The following is a 22,288-nucleotide window of genomic DNA, read 5'->3' as shown; positions in this document are numbered from 1 at the left end:
TGAAAATTAAACATTTATTTTCTTTCTCTAGTCTAAACCTCTGATACCTCTTCAAAAAGAAACTGATTCAGAGACCCAGAAAATGATGCTTACTAACTACATGTTCCCTCAGCAGCCAAGGACTGAGGATGGTAGGAATTAAAGAATCTCTTTTCTTTTTAAAAAACAAATACTGACTAATCAAAGCAAAGATGTGAAGTGAATTTTAAGTCTCAAAGACTTTTACTAGTTTGATGGGACTTTGGAGAATTGATCAAAAAAGTTCTCTCAAAATAATGGAAAAATAGGGCAACATCTCAGGGGTACAGATGGTTGAATTTAAAGGTGTAAGTATAGCATATGCTTCCTTAAATAATTCCTTTAAATTGCTAACTTAAAAATCACATTTAGCTAAATGTTAGGAAGGCTTGTTAAGTGTTATGTGATTAGAAGTATTAAACCAGGAAATATTTCATTCATTTCTGTCATAAACTTAGAACTACTGTTGGATCTATACACTAGATCAGGATGCTCTGTAGAACTCTATGAATGTTACTCCTAAGTCCTTTTCTATATTTTGCCCACCACAGCAGACTATACCCTTTACTGCTGGCCACAAATGCTTGGTGTTTTTTTTTGGATTATGGTGTGAAAGCCTTTTAGACTAAAGAACAAATTGTTTCTAATACATGTTGTACTCTGTATGTGTTGTATAACTTTTATTACACTATACTTGAAGTGTATAATTTTTATGTATGTATCTTCTTTCTGAAACCAGTGAAAATCTCTGTGATTTTGTTATTTATAAATTAACTCCTAATACATAAAAACACTGAAGAAAAAATGTAAATTAATCATTGGTCTTAATTTATAAAATAATGCCATAGGTAAATTAAATAAGTTCTTGAGGTTCACTTTCATTATCTTGAAATGATGATAATAGTTCTCTTGGAACACAGGCACATTCATTCATTTACATTTTGTCTGTGGCTGCTTTCAAGTTACAGTGGCAAGAATTGAGTAGTTGCTACAGAAACTTTATGGTCTACAAAGCCTAAAATATTTTATGGCCCTATACTGAAATAGTTTGCCAAGCTGTGCAATAGGACATTAAAATCTTTTCTCTAAACTAAGAATTCGTTCCATTTTTTCCTCATAAATACATTAAGTAATAAAGGTTGAGTATCCCTAATCTAAAAATCTGAAATCTGAAATGCTCCAAAATCTGAAACTTTTTGAACACCAACATATAATGTTCAAAGGAAATGTTCGTTTGGAGAATTTTGGATTTTTGATTTTTGGATTAGGGATGCTCAGCCAGTATTATGTATGTACAAATATTCCAAAATCCAACATCCTAATCACTTCTCATCCCAAACATTTTGGATAAGGGATACTCAATCTATATTAGCATTCTATTCTCCCACATAAAAAGAACAATTATTTGAATATATTACATAGCTGATTCTAATATTATTTATAGGGTGCTCACCCTTATTACTTCCTATTATCCAAAAATCATCTTCAGAGACAAAGAAAGTGGGAAATTGAGGCTGGGCGCGGTGGCTCACGCCTGTAATCCTAGCACTCTGGGAGGCCGAGACGGGCGGATTGTTTGAGCTCAGGAGTTCGAAACCAGCCTGAGCAAGAGCAAGACCCCGTCTCTACTAAAAATAGAAAGAAATTAATCGGACAACTAAAAATATATAGAAAAAATTAGCTGGGCATGGTGGCGCATGCCTGTAGTCCCAGCCACTCGGGAAGCTGAGGCAGAAGGATTGCTTGAGCCCAGGAGTTTGAGGTTGCTGTGAGCTAGGCTGACACCATGGCACTCATTCTAGCCCAGGCAAAAGAGTGAGACTCTGTCTCAAAAAAAAAAAGAAAGTGGGAAATTGAGACATGAGTCCCAGTGAATAAGGCAAACAAAAAAACTTGTATTGATGCATCCAAGTATTGGCTATAATTCCCCACACTGCACTATTAGTGGCAAAAGCAGAGTTCATGTGTCTGTTTTTAACTTCTTAATTTGTAATGCATAAAATTACTATTTGCATAAAACAGGCCGGGTACAGTGCTGTAGGCCTGTAATCCCAGCACTTTTGGAGACTGAGACAGGAGGATCGCTTGACGCTAAGAGTTTGAGACCAGCCTGGGCAACATAGTGAGACTCCTGTCTCTTCAAAAAAATAAAAAAATTAGTGGAGCCTTATGGTGCGTGCTTGTAGTCCTAGCTACTTGGGAGGCTGAGGTGGCAGGATTGCTTGAGCCCAGGAATTCGAAGCTGCAGTGAGCTATCATCAGCCTGAGAAACAGAGCAACACTCGATCTCTTAAAAAAAAAACATTCACTATTGACAGTTTAAAAATCAAGTATACTATATTTTGCCGTGGTAATATATTTACATATTTTATTACATTGCTAAATATGGAGGTGAGGGATTTAAATACATGGATGTCAAACATAAATAGCTTCATTTATTGGAGGATCTGTAATTAAGCTTTGAGAATAGGTTTATATGACATCTCACAAATCTTCTGATTTAATTCAAAAGCTAAACAGCTTTTGCTACACCTAAATAAATGTCATCAGATATACCTGTGAAATAATAACTTACTAAATCAAATCTTTTACTCCTTCTTGCAAAGAGCAATCAATAAGTAGCCTAGAGACATGAAAGAGTTTTCTAATTGTTTATCACTAGTTCTGGAACAGAAGTTAAATGAGTTAAAATTTTGATTTATTTAAGTATTTCAAAGCTCTTTGCTAAACCTGCCATAACAATGTAAGAATAATAGCCAATTTGATTGAGTCAGACACAGGGCTAAGCATTTTGTATCCATAATGTCTCATTTTTCCAACAATCCTCCAAAATAGATACTGTTATCATTAACTGCCTCTTGGCTCACAAAACTTAAAAATATTATCTAGCCTTTTACAGAAGAAGTTGCTGCTGCTCTAAACTGTCTTACTCATAGGTATGTATTCATGCCTTATTCTCTCCCCCTACTGTTTTCACTTTGATAATTCAAACCCACCTTGCTTCCTTTTTCCATTTTATCATTTTAGTTGATTCCCTTCATGTTTCTTCTTGAGAGATCATAGTTCATGTAAGAAATTTATTTGTATGGGAATAAAAGAAGTAGCAAAATCTTGCTTTTGTCACTGCTAATTTTTTGAGATTTGTTTTAGAATAGAAGGATCTCTAATGGAAAAGTTTGAAATACAAGTATCATCTATGATATTCTGAGTCTTCTTAGAGATCATGTGTTACTTAATGTATCCCACTATGGGTCTGATAAGGAGAGCACTGAATAAGGCGGGTGAATTTTCTGTTAACTGCAAGAAAAGCTTTTCTTTTTATCTCAGTGTCTCTAAGAAATAGGTTAATCAAAAAATATGTTCTTGGCCAGGCGCGGTGGCTCACGCCTGTTATCGTAGCACTCTGGGAGGCCAAGGTGGGTGGATTGTTTGAGCTCAGGAGTTCGAGACCAGCCTGAGCAAGAGTGAGACCCCGTCTCTACTAAAAAAAATAGAAAGAAATGAGCTGGACAACTAAAAATATATATAGTAAATATTAGCCCGGCATGGTGGCGCACACCTGTAGTCCCAGCTACTTGGGGGGCTGAGGCAGGAGGATCGCTTGAGCCCAGGAGTTTGAGGTTGCTGTGAGCTAGGCTGATGCCACGGCACTCTACTCTGGGCAACAGAGTGAGACTCTGTCTCAAAAAAAAAAAAAAAATATGTTCTTGCGTTGGGGCTTTATGCCAGTTTAAGAGAAGTAGATAACTTTTATTCACACTAAATTCATTATATTTTTCATCCCATCTATGTGACAGGCATTGTGCTAGAGCTAAATATTTACAGGCAAAAGTCATTACCTTCAAGAATCTAAAGGTGGATAATGAATACATTTGAAAGAGAGGGAAGAGATCTTGAGCCTAGTTAGAGAAGTCAGGTCTTAAGCAGAAAAAGGGGGAAGTATGCATCCATATAAACAGCTGAGAAAACAGGGGAATATTAGTCAGAGGGTTTTTATTGTATTTTTTATCACAATGGAGTCAAAGAAATTTCCCTCTGGAAGTTGAGGGCAGGGCATTTGAGGGAAGTGGTAGTGATTAATGTGTCATGGACTTTAAGTTCATAGAGAAAAAAGTAAAACCTAGAGTGGTTTTACAAGGAGAAAAAGAAAGGTGACTAAGGAACTGAAAGTTTGCCAGTAATGATAAGGAAGTGAATGATTTGAAAGGACAGGCATAGTGGTCAAAGAGGTAGAAAAGTCTTATGGAAGCCAAAGTCTTGAATTCACCATGGTCATGAATCACTTAGCTGATGTGCAGATGGGTATTGGGATTGAGGACATCAAGGAACTATAAAATTGTGGTGTTATGGGGAGAGTCATCACACATTGACATCATTCAGAATATTGGCACGTCTCTGCCGGGCGTGGTGACTCACACCTGTAATCCTAGCACTCTGGGAGGCCAAGTTGGGAGGATCACTTGAGGTCAGGAGTTCAAGACCAGCCTGAGCAAGAGCAATACCCTGTCTCTACTAAAAATAGAAAAATTAGCCAGGTGTGGTGATGTGCAGCTGTAGTGAGCCCAGGAGTTTGAGGTTGCTGTGAGCTAGGCCATGGCACTCTAGCCCAGGTAGCAGAGCATATATATATATGCGCCTGGGTGATCAGGTCAAGTAGCTTGTAGAATGGATAGAGAGTGATATTATCTGATGTCCTGAATCTTCAGAGATGTGAGATTTATACTAAAGAGTAGAAAGTGTAGGTGACCAGAAGTTGACAAAAATGAGAGGCATGGTAAAAATTATTTACCTCGGGGTTCTGAATAAATTCTGGTGTAAAATTGCTTTGATATGGTCTAACATTCTTAGGGATCTCTGGACTCGGCTTGTGATTCAAATCAATGCCTAAGATAGGAGGGGGAGTTATATAAATCCTAGAAATAGACTTTGTTGGAAACTGGTTGGCTATGCTTGCCTTTCCAGTGATACTTCAAAGGTATGTCAGTAGGAATTTTAATCACATTCCACATTTGTTTTGAACAAAAACCAATAGTCTAATTCATTAAGTAAATGTTAAGCATTTCAAAAAAGCAATTATAGGAAAAAAATCTTGAACTGAGTAATGAAAACAGAGAAAGGCTAAATCAAAAAATTCCATTCCCATTGTTAGTATTTGGTTTCATGACATCCTTAGTTGGGATATGAGATTTAGAAAGATTAAGAAGCCCAAAATAAGACCTTAATATAAATGATAATTAGAAGTTTTGTATCATGTTATTTTTGCATAAATATTCAAATTGGCCTTGTTTAGGTATTTCAATAATTTCAGTTTTACTATTAGCTAATTTTGGGTGCTTCTAATCTCTTTGTTTTGAATAGGGATAATCATTTTTTTGGGGGGGCAAAAAAGTGATTTTATTTTGTCTTGTGCAGTTTCTGTGATGTGATACGTAATAGTTGAATGAATTAATTTTTTATGCCTAATATATTTTTTAGATGCCTAATAATAAGAAGCCAAAAATTGTAAGAGTTGTTAAATCTTTACTTTTAATATTAAAGAATGAGTATCCCTTATAAGAAATGCTTAGGGCCAGAAGTGTTTTGGATTTTGGAATATTTGCAGAATGCATACCAGTTGAGCATCCCTAATCCAAAAATCCCAAAGTGTTCTAGTGACCATATTTCCTTTTGAGTGTCATGTCAGTGCTCAGAAAGTTTTAGATTTTGGAGCATTTCAAATTTTGGATTTTTGTATTCGGGATGCTCAACCTGTATATCCCATAGCAGAATATATGTGTTGAGTTTACATTGAAATTTCAATTTTCTTTACATTGTGATATAGAAAATATACTGTAAATACTTTACTTAGTAAGTGTAGTGTATATAGTGTATAATGTTTACTGCAGAGATGAAATTTCATGCCATTAAGGTAGTCCTTTCTTACTGCTCTCTTTTATCTCACTCTGTTATCAAACTTTTCCCCCACTTCTGTATACATAATGAACTACTGGAATTAGGTACAAAAATAAACTTGGATGAAAGGATTTATATATTAATATTACCTTTTTAGGGCACTGCACAAAACTCTACATATCTGTAGTGTTTTAATGGGTGGTAGATTCTCTTCAGGAACCCTTCTGGTAACAAAATGACAGATCAGCTTCAGGAAAGAAAAGATATGTGATTGACATTGTAAAGAAATCTTAGAATCACAGCCTAGTCATTACCCTAGGATTTGTAACTTCTGACATTAACGAGCCTTAACTATCTCAGACTTATTGTAATAAACATAACTTATAAATTAGGAGCAAGCAGTAGTTTTTCATAATTACAGTAAAATATAGTAGGTTTTTGTTTTTTACTTTTCTCTAGTTATGTTCATATCAGATAATGAAAGTTTTAATCCTTCATTATGGGAGGAACAGAGGAAACAGCGGGCTCAAGTGGCATTTGAATGTGATGAAGACAAAGATGAAAGGGAGGCACCTCCGAGGGTGAGTCTCTTCTTTATTCCTTCAAATTTGAAACAGATCTGCTGATGTTTAAATTGGTACTATATACCCATACTCTCATATTTTGGGGATATGGAGAAGTATTGGATTCATTCCTTGTCCTCAAGGCACTTGAAGTCTTACTGATCCAAAATATTTCACATATGAAGGAATTTGAGAGCAATGTAAAATTATGTGATTAAAAGCTAAATTTCATAGTACATATTAATATAAATAGAAGAGAAAAACAAATTATTATAGGCTAGAGAAATTAACTAGAACTTTATATTGAATTAGTACCCTTTTTGTTTAACTCCAGAGTTTAGTCAGTCCCCCCCCACCATGTTTATAGTGATTATTTTCCCCCTTTTTTTAATGATTTATTTATATAAATCCTAGAGATAAAGTACTCTTTGTTACGAACATTTTGTTTTTTTGTAGGATTGAAAATGTCACAATGATACATATTTCCAAGTTACAAATGTAATTATTTGCCCCTTATATAAACTAGCTGAATCTCAGAAAATGACAATTAGGCTGACCCTGGAAGAGTTTGGTTCCTGGCACGTGAGACATAGATATATGAATGTCTGAATTTTACTTGTGTAAATCGGATAAATTTCTAGCTGGAAAGTATGTATCTGTTTCAAAGCTAAATGACAACTTTTGGCAATATCCACACTATATATCTCCAAACAGAAAATATTTGTCTGCTAAAAAAGCTTTTAAAACATTGAAATTTATTGTGCAGTCTTTGACTATTTTGTGATAAAGCCATATTTTTGTCAAGCTTAAAATGCTTTCAAAACCAGTCATCTGTCTTCACAGGTATCCCTATGAGCTAGATATCAAATATAATTCATATGGATTATAGATTAAATTTTCATTTGATTGACATTAGAAGTATTTATAGTTTATATTTCACATATTTTATTTTTCTAGGAGGGAAATTTAAAGAGATATCCAACACCATACCCAGATGAGCTTAAGAATATGGTCAAAACTGTTCAAACCATTGTACATAGATTAAAAGATGAAGAGACCAGTGAAGACTCTGGAAGAGATCTGAAACCACAAGAAGATCAGCAAGTTGTAAATAAAGATGTGGGTGTAAAGGTTAGAAAACTCAATTCAAAAGGATTGACTAAAGCCTATTTCCAGTTCTTTAAAATTTTTAAATGACAATTGCTGTAATGACTTTTTAAATGTGCAGTAGATATACAGTCATGTGCCACATAACAATGTTTTAGTCCATGAACTGCACATAGGGTAGTGGTCCCATAAGATTATGATGGAGCTGAAAAATTTCTGTCGCCCAGTGATGTCATAACACCAGTGGTTTATTTTTTCTATATCCAGATATGTTTAGATATACAAATACTTACTATTCTGTTAGAATTGCTTACAGTATTGAGTACAGTAACATGCTGTACAGGTTTATAGCCTAAGTGTGTATTAGGCTATACCATTGAGGTTTGTACACAGTATGATCACACGATGACGAAACCACCTAACAATGCATTTCTCAGAACATATCCTCATTGTTAAGTGACGCATAATTGTACTTCCAAATTTATGGTTTTGTTCTTAGTTACCTGAACTGGGAAGCTATAATAATCAGAGAACTCTCTAATTGCAGTTATTACCTCTCAGGCTATAGAATGCCCAGATTGCCAGGGTAGTGTCAACAAAGCCTTTCAAAGATCATTGCCTGAACAAAGAAGATAATTTCAGAAAAGTTATTATTATGCAAGTATTCTTTTTTTCCCCTGGTAATATTGGTCCACTTTACCCAATTCTAATTTTAAATGTAATTACTATGACAGACGTTTGGCATTTCCTTGGGATATTTCAGAAACTTTCACAAATTCCTAAGTTGTGTATTCCTTTAGTGGTCTTTGCCCCCACATATAATGTATCACAGAAACAAAAGTTTTATCATGTCATTAGAGTTACCATACATTCTACAATGAGCAGAAAACAATCTTAACCATTCTGAGTTGAGTATGCTTGAGCCAAGGGACTCACTCGTCCACACCAGCCTTGCAACTTCTAAGAGGAAAAATAACTTTGGTTACATTATAAATGTTAATGTAGTTCATGGATTTTTGAGGGCCACCTGTTCCCCAAATGGGCACTTTATCTATGAGTGCCATAGGTTTCCGTGTTTGAAGTTTCCTTGTTTGAGATTTGTCTAGAATTGGAAGTTTGTAAATCACTTGTAAATTTTTATCTGAACTTTAGTACAAGAATAAATATAAAACTTAAAAGAATATGAGTTCTTCATCTTTTCTTTTACTTAGACTTCAGAAAGTGCTATTCCAGTAAAAAGCAAAGCTGATGAAAGAGAAAAGTATACGATAGGGAACTCTGTACAGAAGATCAATGAACCTGAAGCTGAGATCAGTCCTGGGAATTTACCAGTGACTGCAAATGTGAAAGCCTCTGAGAACTTGAAGCATATTGTTAATCATGATGATGTTTTTGAGGTATGACATTTTTGATTATTCTGAAGCAATTATAAGAACTTTAAATTTAATATTTCATTGTTGCTAACTAAAGACCTGATATCGATTATAGAAAATACATTAATGAATTTGTCCCTGAGAAATTTCATAATATTTGCTAAAGTATTGCTCATTTATCACTTTAAACTTAGCACTTTTATACCCTTTGTGCTCGGATATTTAACTGCTATGTAAATTAGATTGTGGGGGGTTCAGTCTACTGTAAAATATATAATTACTATTGCTTTTATTTCTCTAACTTAAAAACAAAAGACTGCTATCAGTAAACTCAATTATTCAACTTATTTAAGCATTCTTGTCATTGAATGTGAAGGTTTTTTTGTTGAGTGTCTGAGACTTTTTAGCTATGGAGTTTCTTCTAGTGGATCCATAAAAGCTGTAACTTTTTAAAAAAAAAAATAGCTTTATTGAGATATAACTCATATACCATACAATTCACCTATTTAAAGTATATAATTCAGTGGCTTCTAAGTTGTGCAAACTGTCACCACAATCACTTTTACATTTGTCTTCCCAGAAAGAAATTCTGTACTCCTTCACTATCACTCCCCAATCTCCTCATCCCCTTTACGCTAGGCAACCAAAAAATCTTTATGTGCCTCTATAAATTTGCTTGGTCTTGACATTTCATATAAATAGAATCATACAATATGTGATCTTTTGTGACTGATTTCTTTTACTTAATATAATGTGTTCAAGTTTATTCCATGTTATAGCATATATCAATGCTGCGTCCATTTTTATGGCTGAATAATACTCCGTTGTGTATATATACCACACCTTTGTGTATCCATTCTTCAAGTGATGGACATTTGGGTTATTTCCACTTTTTGGCTATAATGAAGAAGGCTACTATGAATATTTGTGTACAGATTTTTGTGTGAATATATATTTTCATTTCTCTTGGACATAAGAGTGGAATTGCTGGATCATGTAAACTCTATATTTAACTGTTTGAGAGACTCCAAACACTTTTCCAAAGTGGTTTCACCATTTATGTTCCCCTCATATACTGCTGTTGGTAATGTAAAATGGTGAAGCTATAACTTTTAATATGAATATCTGAAGTATTTTTTTATTTATAGCTGTATTGTCCACTGTGATACACACTAGCTACAAGTAGCTATTTAAGTTGAAATTAAATTAAATAAATTTAAAATCGATCCTCCTCCTCATAGTAGCCACATTTCAAATGGTTAGTAGCCGTATCTGGCTAGTTAGTGGCTACCACTAACACACACTAGCACAGATAAAGATTATTTCTGTCACTGTAGAAAGTTCTATTGGACAGCATTGGTATAAAGAAACAGTGATATTGTGGGCTATAATAGCATCTTTATTTCTGAAAATTCAAAATGCATTCAAAGCACATCATTTATTTTCATGCTTATCCTGTGAGTTAGCATTTACTATAGGGGAAAAAAACTCATGGTTTTTGGATGTACTTTAGATGGTTAACGTTACTCAATATACTACTGTATGCATTGAAGCTAATATAACATAATTTGCAAAAGTTATTAAGTTTGTCCCAGTGAACTTATGACTTATTTAGTGTAATTTCTATGTGTAAGACACTGTGTTTGGAGCTGTAGTGGCAGAAGGGATAAGTGGATATATAGATTAAAATGAGTGCAAATATGTAGAATCGAGTATAGACTATGCTAAGTGCATAAGCAAAGTATTAAGTATTATACCAATTTAGAAAAGAGATCTTTGGGCTTTGAAGATCCATGGATCCTTTAAGGAGAAAGAGCCATTTGACCTGTATTTTGAAAGATTTCAATTGGCAGAAAGAGAACTAAATGAAATGTGGAAGGAATAATGAGAACAAAAGAATGGCATTTGAAAAATGTGGAAGAGAATATGTTTTATCTTACTGAGTATGTCAGGGCAAATATTATGAAATAAAATCAGTACAGTAGATTGAATCCTGATTATGAAGGCCCTTGAAAGCCATGCTAAGAAGTTTGGACTTAGTGTTCTGTGGTCCTTGGGAGCCACAGAAGGCTTTTAGTAGAGTATTACTGTTATAGAGCTGTGCATTAGAGTTATGTTACAGTGGCTACTGAATTCTCTGAGTTAGACGGCTGTTTTTTTTGTTTGTTTTGTTTTTTAAGAGATACCTGTCACCCAGGCTAGAGTGCAGTGGTGCAGTTATAGCTCACTGCAGCCTCCAATTCCTGGGCTCCAGTGATCCTTCACCTCAGCCACGCAAATAGCTGGGACTATAGGCATGCACCACCACACCTGGCTAACTTTTAAAATTTTTTGTAGAGATTGACCAGGCTGGTCTCTAACTCCTCGCCTCAAATAATCCTGTCACCTCAAAGTTCTTATACGCATGAATTATACGCATGAGCCGCTGCACACAACCAGCTTTTTGAATAAAGATAGCAAAAAACATGGGCTGAAAGTTAGTTGTGAGAATATTAGAGGAGGACTGTAACATGTGAATATCTCTGACTATAAAGAAGGAAGTAGAATGAATAGTGACATAACCATGACTGATTAGGGAGATGATGCCATTAACAGGATGAGGTGTTAAGAGAACAGACAGGCTTGGAAGGACCAGTTTGTTTACCGGTATGTGGAATTTGAACAATCGGCAAGACTGTCAATTAGACATATCCAACAGAATGTGAATCTTCAGCTCAGAAGAGAAATCAAAGGTAGATTATAAATTGGAGAATTATCATAGTAAACATAATCATTGAAGAAAACACAATATCCAAAGGGAACAAATAAGAAAGGGAAAAAATGTGGGCTGTTAGAAGATTGACATGACTAAAGGAGACAGAAAGGTGGCAAGAGATTTAGGAAATTGCAGTTCCCAAAGTAATAAATTCTTGTAATATAAATTCTTGTAATATAAATTCTTTTTTTTTTTTTTTTTTTTTTTGAGACAGAGTTTCACTGTGTTGCCCGGGCTAGAGTGCCATGGCATCGGCCTAGCTCACAGCAACCTCAAACTCCTGGGCTCAGGCGATCCTACTGCCTCAGCCTCCCGAGTAGCTGGGACTACAGGCATGCACCACCATGCCCAGCTAATTTTTTTCTATATATATAATTTTAGTTGTCCTATTAATTTCTTTCTAATTTTTAGTAGAGATGGGGTCTCGCTCTTGCTCAGGCTGGTTTCGAACTCCTGAGCTCAAACAATCCTCCCGCCTCGGCCTCCCAGAGAGCTAGCATTACAGGCGAGAGTCACCGCGCCCGGCCTGTAATATAAATTCTTGAAGAAGAAAGAGTGGTCAGCTATATAAATGCTGTGGATATCAGAGATTAAAGTAGACAGTTTGCCCTTCCTTCTCCTGTTCTCTCATTCTTCACATTTATTCTGTCATTGAGTCCTGAATATACCAAAATTTCTATGAAATTCTTTTTCTCTTTATCAGCCACCACTGCCATTGCCTAAGAACAGACGTAATCTCACTTTCTTCAGGACTGTGGTGGTAGTTAGATTTCTTTCTGCCAGTCTCTTCCTCTTCCTGTACATTCTTATTACCAGAATTAACATTTTAAAATATAATTCTGATCTTATGAGTTCCTGGCTTGGCAACTTCCAGTAATGACTAATACATACTTAATTGAGTCCATTTTCAGAGAATAACCTTTTACCATGCAATCCAGTCTACCTTTTTTGTCTCTCCTGCCACTTATACTGCACAGCGCTGACTTGGCATACTGTTTCTTATTTCTGTGATTCCCTATGTTCAAAATGTCATTCCCTTCTTTACTCATTTTTCAAAATTACTACCTCCTTTTCCTACTCTACTAACCAGCAGCCTTTAACTCTTTCCATTGTAGTACAGTCTTGAGCAGGGTTGGCAAACTGTGGCCTGTGGGCTAAATCTGGCCCATTCCTTGTTCTTGAATAGCTTGCAAGCTAAGGATAGCTTTACCTTATTAAAAGGTTAGTTAAAATCAGTAGAAGAATACTATTTTATCACATGAAAATTAAAGTTTTATTGGAACATAGCCATGTTCATTTGTTTATATATTGTCTGTGACTGTTTTTGCACCATAACAGCAGAGTTGAATAGTTGAAACAGAACATTTGGCCTGCAAAGTCTAAAATACTTAATTTAGCCTTTTACTGAAATGGTTTGCTGATCCCAATCCATATGTTTATTATGGCATTTATGGATACCTAAAAGTCTTAGTACCTTTAACTGAACACCTTTTTTAAGGACCTTTGATTTATTTTCACCATATTTATTTATTTCCATCATGTTAACTAGGAATGATTTAGCCTGCAGAAGATCTGATTTCTTCATATGCAGTATATATAATATTAAAATTTTTTTATTTGTTGACTTACAAGTCATTTTGTTTGCTATCTGGCAGCACTCAATGGGAGATAATCTGAGACTAGTGCCAAGTGTTACAGAAAAATTCATGGAGAATAATAAAAAAAATTGGGGAAAAATTGCCATTAGTTCATTTTGATGGCAGAACATCTCAGTCCATCTGATTCCCTTGAACCCAGTGATTCTTAAAAGAATAAATTTGAGGATTAAGGAGAAACTTTCTGTTGAGGCACCCTCACTAAACTGAGTTTTTCAAAGGCAGGGATTGTTTTATTCATTTTTGTTTGTCTAGCACGTAATACAGTACCAGGCACATAGTAATCATTAATATACTTGAATTAAGGCTTGCCACAGAAAATTATCCCATAGGCATGTTGGCATATTGTTAAGAATTACCATAGTTTTATTGTGATGTCTTGAATTAGTTAGATCATATACTAGTTTTAGTCACTATTACCATGAAAATGTTTCATGCATGTTCTTAATATTCTTTGTTTTCCTACTGAAGTTCTTATGACTTAACATTTATTCATTTAAGGAAACCAAAATTTAATTTTATGTATATTTCTTCCTTTTTTCTTAAACTAGGAATCTGAAGAACTTTCTTCTGATGAAGAGATGAAAATGGCAGAGATGCGACCACCATTAATTGAAACGTCTATTAACCAGCCAAAAGTCGTAGCACTTAGTAATAACAAAAAAGGTTAGATGTTAAAGGAAAGCACTAAGAAAAGAAATTGTCTGAATAAAAGTTATAAATTTTTTTGGAATAAATTTCATTGAAATGTTATTTGAAATATATTTTTAAAATAAGTTTTTAAACATTCCTTTCTGAAAACTTCTCCTTCCTTATTATTCATTTTTAAAGAAAGGTCTTCATAGATCTTTTCCCTCCCCTCATGCAAATTTACTTAAAGGGCATGGACTTTACAGGCTAATAAGCCTACATTATTCTATTGCTTATCTGCTATGTGATCCTTGAGTTACTTAAGTTTATCCATATGTATGTATCTAATTTGACTTACAGTGAGGCTATCGAAGGATTTTATATCAAAAGGACTAGATTATGGAAAGTATTCAAATCTAGCACAGTTCATGATGCTCATTGTTATTTCATTCTTATCTATCCCAGAACATATTTTACATTCTCCTCAACCTCTGCCAGCCATTCTTTCATGTAACAGAATCTTAGATTCTTGAGATAAATTAAATCTTGAAGGATACCTGTCTCTTCCTTCACCCCTCCCCCCCAGCACCTGACTGTCTCTATACCATCTTCACCAAATGTTTATCCAGCCTTTTGTCTTTATGGCATCAGTGATAATTTCAAGGTGCCCTCGGGTAGCTTAGGTTCATAATAATTTTGGCAATGGTATGTAGCATTTGTTGAGCACTTACTAGTTGCCAGGGTACTATGCTAAGTTACATGTTGTTGTCAGTTGTCACAATAACTCCAGGATGAGGAGGAAGAGAAATATATTTGTGAAAGAATTTAGCCATCTAGTTTAATGGTATTTTAAAAATTAAGAACCCAAGACCCAAATACCTTGAGGTTGAGGTTACAGAGCCCATATGCAGCTATTGTCAACTGTAAACTCAATCCAGACTACTTGAGCTATGCTGTTAATACTAAGGTCTCAGAAGAGCAGAACAGCAAAAATATCCTTGATTCATACAATCTTCTGTGGATGTGTCTTATACACTATTTCCATAATTTGGCTAGATTTAAGTTAGTTAAAAACAACTTTTTTACCACTACTTTTAAAAAAATACTACTTTTTATGTACCTCCCTATCATAGGATATGAACACTGTCTATTTCTGTTTATATAATTGTTACATACACAATCACCTCACATATTGAGAGTATAACATTCATAAACAATTCTATGAATGGCTTAAAAAATGTGAAGAAATGAGAGAGCTGACCTTGAAAATCTCCTGATTTGTTTGGTAATTGTGTGTGTGTGTTGGGGGGACAGTTGGCTGCATTGCTCATTTTTATTACCAGAAGAGATGAAAAAAATTCCCCACATGTATGAAACAATTTTTTACCCAGACAAGTTTACAAAGGTTGTGAACTGTAACTATACTTTTTATTATGAGTCTTAGAAATTGTACATGGGTAGAAAGCATGTTCCTTAAAATTAATTGGCTTTAGAAAACATTGCATAATATCATCTTGTCAGTAATTAAACTAAATCAAATTCTTGGTAACCTTAACATTGGTTACATTTAAAAAAATGGTCTCACTATTTTAAAATTCTTTATTAGGACTGAATTTGCAGGGATGCCTTTGGTTATCTTCTTATCCATATAATTTATTACCTCATGTATGGAACCAGGGCAATATAAATTGCATTTGGCATTACTGGAAAGTATTTTGCACAATTCCTGATGGATTTATCATTGGTCTTAATTTTTTGTTTGTTTTGTTTCAGATGATACAAAGGATACAGATTCTTTATCAGATGAAGTTACACACAATAGCAATCAGAATAACAGCAATTGTTCTTCTCCATCTCGGATGTCTGATTCAGTTTCTCTTAATACTGATAGTAGTCAAGACACCTCACTCTGCTCTCCATTGAAACAAACTCATATTGATATTAACTCCAAAATCAGGTTTGTGAATATTTTACAAAATTTTTTATTTGTACAATAAATAGAAATAGTAAGGCAAATAATAAATACATAACTAAAACATAAAGCATTTCACAAATACTATAGAAGTGGTTCAGGCAGTACATGATTTCTTTCCCCATTTTATTACTAATTATCCATTTAATTTTTATACACTTCCATTTTAAATTAGTTTTCTAAATGGGGAAGAATAAATAAAATAGATTCTCAATCATCTTGATTATAAGATTGAACATTTGTATAATATTTCTAGGTGTTACAACATAAACAGCCTATTTGGAGTATTTTTATAGTTAGAAATGCAGAAACATGTTGGGAGGATGCCATCAAAGGGTTCTTTCAAATACTCTTGACTGGTTTTGTATGTTTGGCTTAGACAAACTCTCAGAGAAATGTAAATGTTAAGTTCTGTAGTCTGGAATTTAACAGAAGTTTAAAACAAATTTTATTATTTAGGCTCTTAAGAAATTTAGTTATCAAAGCAAGACCATGCCATCATTCTGCCTTAGTGTTAGTCTATCAGCTTGAGTATGCTTGAGAGAAAGATTTGGGTTACTACTAAACTAAAAGCTTATTATACAGACTTTTTTTTTTTTTTTGAGACAGAGTCTCACTCAGTCCTCCCCCACCCTCTGCCCCCAGCTGGATTGCAGTGGCATCATCATAGCTCACTGCAACTTCAAACTCCTGGTCTCAAGTGATTCCCCCTGCCTCAGCATCCCAAGTAGCTTGGACTATAGGCATGTGTCATCATGCCTGGCTAAGTTTTCTATTTTTTTGTAGAGACAAGATCTCACTCTTGCTCAGGCTGGTCTTGAACTGCTGGCCTCAGGTAATCCTGCCTTGGCCTCTCAGAGTACTAAGATTACAGGCATGAGCTACCATGCCAAACCTAAAATTCTTATTTTTATAACCTCTTAGATATTAACATGATGATTAATTAGTTGAATAATAAAGTTTTACTTATTTGTTTATTGGGAAATAGCATGGTATTTTATAAATCATGTTTCTTATATAATTAAAAGCTAACCTTTTGGTGCCGTATTTTTAATAATGTTACCTTTTGCATAATGAGAGTCGATACTGAGGAATTTTTGTGTAAATATAACAATATTTACATAAGAGAACACAAATATGTTTTTTTATCACCAAGGAAAAATGAAATATTTTCTATAATTTTGGAATGGCACATTTATAAAATACTTCTCAAATACAGCTAGCCACTTAAAAGAGTAATTAGACTTAGTTTCTCTTTTGATCCCTTTTACATATTTAATATAAAACTTTGGGTGGTTATTCAGTTCTTTGTTTTATATAATTTTCTCATCTATTTGAATTTAATAATAACTGTGTACTTAGTTAATATGATTAACTGTGGTTAACATGGTTAATAATGTAAGGCTTCAGAATTATCTGGAAAAATGTCCTGTACCTGTAGCTATTCAAGTTATTAGCTTTCTCTCCATTTATCTGCCCACATTCAAGCATTTCTTTTTTTTAGCACATTCCTGAAAAGATGCAGCAGTAGAAGATGCGTAATTATACTTTTAGACATAGTTTATCCCTATTAAATTAAATTGAGTTTATTAATCTCAATATTAACTATGAATTTTATTTGTCTCTGACTTAAAGCTATATTACTTGACTAAGATAATATTTTTAAATTACATGCTTGATAATAAATGCTTTTTATCTGTGACACCCATGAACTTTTTTTAACTTGTCTACCTATACAATTTGACTAGTTATTTATCAGTGTCCCCTGTTAATAAGAAAAGTGTGCTTTATTATGTTTTTCATAAAATTATCTTTATTTTAGGCAAGAAGATGAAAATTTTAACAGCCTTTTACAAAATGGAGATATTTTAAACAGCTCAACAGAGGAAAAGTTCAAGGTTCATGATAAAAAAGATTTTAATTTACCAGAATATGATTTGAATATTGAAGAACAACTTGTTCTAATTGAGAAAGGTGTTGAGTCAACAGCCACATCTGATGAATCTCACAAATTAGATCACATCAATATGAATCTTAATAAGCTTATAACTAATGATACATTTCAACCAGAGATAGTGGAAAGATCAAAGACACAGGATATAGTCCTTGGAACAGGATTTTTAAGCATTAATTCTAAAGAGGAAGAAGAGCACTTGGAAGATGGAAACAAGTATCCTAACCTGGAATCTGTAAATAAGGTAAATGGACATTCTGAGGAAACTTCACAGTCTCCTAATAGGACTGAACCACAAGATACTGATTCTTCTGTTGACTTAGGTATTTCCAAAAGCACTGAAGATCTCTCCCCTCAGAGAAGTGGTCCAGTTGGATCTGTTGTGAAATCTCATAGCATAACTAATATGGAGACTGGAGGGCTAAAAATCTATGACATTCTTAGTGATAATGGACCTCAGCAGCCAAGTACAACAGTTAAAATCACATCTGCTATTGATGGAAAAAATATAGTCAGAAGCAAGTCTGCCACACTGTTGTATGATCAACCATTGCAGGTATTTACTGGTTCTTCTTCATCTTCTGATTTAATCTCGGGTACAAAGACGATTTTCAAGTTTGATTCAAATCATAATCCCGAAGAGCCAAACATATTAAGAGGCCCCACAGCAAGTGGCCCACAATCTACACCCCAAATATATGGTCCTCCACAATATAATATCCAATATAGTAGCAGTGCTGCAGTCAAAGACACTTTGTGGCACTCTAAACAAAATCCCCAAATAGATCATGTCAGTTTTCCTCAGCGCCTTCCTAGATCAGAGAGCACAGAAAATCATAGTTATCCTAAACATTCTGCCAATATGAATTTTTCTAACCATAACAATGTTCGAGCTAACACTGCATACCATTTACATCAGAGACTTGGGTCAGCAAGACATGGGGAAATGTGGGCCATTTCACCAAATGACCGACTAGTTCCTGCTGTAACTCGAACTACGATTCAGCGACAAAGTAGTGTGTCCTCTACAGCCTCTGTAAATCTTGGTGATCCAGGTCCCACAAGGCGGGCCCAAATTCCTGAAGGCGATTATTTATCATACAGAGAGTTACATTCAGTGGGAAGAACTCCTCCAGTGATGTCAGGATCACAGAGACCTCTTTCTGCACGAACATACAGCATTGACGGTCCAAATGCATCAAGGCCTCAGAGTGCTCGACCCTCTGTTAATGAAATACCAGAGAGAACTATGTCAGTTAGTGATTTCAATTATTCACGGACTAGCCCTTCAAAAAGACCAAATGCAAGGGTTGGTTCTGAGCATTCTTTATTAGATCCTCCAGGAAAAAGTAAAGTTCCTCATGACTGGCGAGAACAAGTACTTCGACACATTGAGGCCAAAAAATTAGAAAAGGTAATTGAACATGAGTTTTTCATTCTTCTCTTTATGAACTTACTTATTTTCCTTAAAAATATTTGGCATTCTTTGTTTTTTAAAAAAGGTGATAACAGGATAACTCTGAATTATTATCTGTTTATATTCTAGGAGTTTTTTCTCTGGTACTAGGAAGAGGGTTTGAAATTTAAACTTACACAGAGAAATTGATAGTGATAGCTTCTTTTCCCTCTTTTACTCCCCAGAATTTCTAATAAGAATGTATTTATTTTATTTTATGTGTGTATCTCTTTTAGATTGTGTACACATATTAGAAATATGCGTAACATCTGTACCTCTGTTTAGCATTTTCTGACTCCCTGCTCTCTATTAATAATTGTTAATTATGTAAACATTATAAAAAAAAGCAATTTACTATATAGTTAACAGAATAACAAGGTATGTGTTGCACATGTATATTTCATCTAAGATTTTTTTCCCAGTCCACATTATATGAACTAACATTGTCACTGACACAGATGGCTTCTGGCATGGCATTTATTCTTGATTTTTCTAAACTGCATTTCTGACCTACTTCAACTCAGTTAAGTATTTCTGTGGCTGTAGTGTAGCTTGGCAGTACTTGGTAAAATAACTAATGCTTATGTTGAGTTTATAACTGTATGTGTAGACATTCATCTTTTGAACAGTTAAAAAAATTTTTTTAATTATCCTTGTAAAATTGATATGAGTGCCATGTTCATGTGGCCCAAGTGTATAAGTATGTTTTCTTTAAGATTTAGCTTTATATCTCACTGGATTTTACCCAAGAATTTCTTTTCTGTTTGTTAAATGTGAAATGTGTTTTTTAAAACAGCTTGAACATATATACCCTCAATAAGTCATTATTTTTGAAAATTCCTTAAATAAAATTTTTTTGAAATGAATGCCAAAATATATGATTAGTACCTTATATCAATTCACATTAAATCTGAGCCTATAATTGTTAGCTCTTTTTAGCAGGGTCCTTTCAACTTTAAATAGCTAAACATCTGTAAGCATTAGGTTATTTTATTCTCATCTATCCATTTTGTTTCACCTTTAAGTTTATACACATTGTGAACTTGTATGCTTTTTCTAAGGAATTTGGAAATTTGCCTTTTTTTCCTTTTTTTTTTAATTTCAGAATATTGTGGGGATACTAACGTTTAGGTTACATATGTTGCCTTTGCCCCACCCATTGCCCAGACAGTGCGCATTGCACTCATTAGGTGTGAATATACCCATCCCCTCCTCCCCACTCCTACCTGCCCGACAGGTGATGAATGTTACTTCCATATGTGCACATAAGTGTTGATCAGTTGGTACCAATTTGATGGTCAGTACATGTGGTGCTTGTTTTTCCATTCTTGTGATACTTCAGTTACTAGAATGGGCTCCAGCTCCATCCAGAATAGTACAAGAGGTGCTAGGTCACCATTGGTTTTTGTGGCTGAGTAGACATGGTATACATATACATGGTATACATATACCACATTTTATTAATCCACTCATTATTGATGGGCACTTGGGTTGTTTCTACATCTTTGCAATGTGAATTGTGCTGCTAAACATTTGAGTGCAGATCTCTTTCTTATAGAATGTCTTTTTTCCAGTGGAATTTCTTAAGCAGTGGAGTAACATAACTGTGTTTTATAAATACACTTCTGTTGTCAATGTGGAACTGGATTTTGGAGGAAGAGGCTGTGGTCAGAGATTGAATTATGAGGCCATTTAGTTATCTTGATAAGAAACGAAATGCGAACTATCATCAGTGGAGTTGAGACTAAGGAACAAGTTAAAGAGACAATTCTGAGATAGACTTAACACGATTACTGCTGATTGAATATTCCTGTAATCCGTCATTGAGGAAAAGGGATAAAGCTTGAGATTTGTGCCTTGAATAACTGGTTGTTGGGAATGCCTTTAACTACCATTGGAGATATAGAAGGAATGGCAGATTTGGAAAAAGATATGAGTCTGGCTATTCTGTGTAGGTTACATCTTATATGGCTGTTCTCCCCCTTTCCTATCTGACAGAGATGTGCCTGGACTTTAAATAGGAAATAAGTGTAGCCATCTCATTGTTCAGTGCGTTTCTCAGCTTTTTTTTTTCATTGCATAAAATATTTGCATATTTTAAAATTTGCTGTACATTTTCTTGGAGAGTGTATGACAGTAGTTTCCCAGTTATGCCCACTGGTAATTTAGAGGTGCACATTAGTTCAATGAAACTATAGAAGCCTTGTGAAAAAAGAAATGGGGCAGACTTTGTCTAAACACAAATCTGTAGCTGACAGGATCACTCCCATTTCCAATACATAGATCATACTTTGAAATTAACAGGGTGCTCTTTCTCATAATATACTTGCCAAGACACCTACCTCTCAGACTACTGGTTGACTACATTGCCGTATATTCCATCTCATTGATTGGGAAGCATTTCTAGCAAATACCAAAGTATCTATTCTGTTACTGTAGCTCTGTTGTATTCCTTCTCAGGTATTTTATTCTTCATGTCTTTAAATAAATTCTGTGTTTGCTTCTTTCAGTTCTTAAAAAGTATTCACATATGAGACTGCCTTTACCTAATTTATATAAAAGTTTTATCTTAAATGGATTCATATGTTTGATAAACCACATTTTAAAAGAATTTATCAGAAAGTAAATATGTTACTTCTCTGTGACCTTTTAAGTTAAAAAATATTTAGTTGCGGCCGGGCGCGGTGGCTCACGCCTGTAATCCTAGCACTCTGGGAGGCCGAGGCGGGCGGATTATTTGAACTCAGGAGTTTGAAACCAGCCCGAGCAAGAGCGAGACCCCATCTCTACTAAAAATAGAAAGAAATTAATCGGACAACTACTGTCAGAGATGAAATATACTTTTCCAACATTTTTGTGACAATTAAAAGAAAGCACCTGGCCGGGCGCGGTGGCTCACGCCTGTAATCCTAG

The 22,288-nt window shown here is 34.6% G+C and overlaps 1 protein-coding gene across 1 annotated transcript in view; it reads left to right on the top strand.

Annotated features, from left to right (window-relative positions):
* The window catches only part of ERBB2IP (erbb2 interacting protein), a 158,021-nt gene that overhangs the window by 115,096 nt on the left and 20,637 nt on the right, over positions 1–22,288 (top strand). The window contains exons 13-19 of the mRNA XM_012664503.1: positions 32–131; positions 6,370–6,491; positions 7,431–7,604; positions 8,792–8,977; positions 13,915–14,029; positions 15,767–15,950; positions 17,788–19,333. Of these exons, the coding sequence (XP_012519957.1) occupies positions 32–131; positions 6,370–6,491; positions 7,431–7,604; positions 8,792–8,977; positions 13,915–14,029; positions 15,767–15,950; positions 17,788–19,333 (2,427 nt within the window). The remainder of the gene's footprint in view (positions 1–31; positions 132–6,369; positions 6,492–7,430; positions 7,605–8,791; positions 8,978–13,914; positions 14,030–15,766; positions 15,951–17,787; positions 19,334–22,288) is intronic.

Source organism: Propithecus coquereli, unplaced genomic scaffold (genome assembly GCF_000956105.1).
Source record: "Propithecus coquereli isolate 6110/MARCELLA unplaced genomic scaffold, Pcoq_1.0 Scaffold9, whole genome shotgun sequence".
Lineage (NCBI taxonomy): Eukaryota > Metazoa > Chordata > Mammalia > Primates > Indriidae > Propithecus > Propithecus coquereli.
This window is presented reverse-complemented; position numbering and strand designations above follow the sequence as displayed.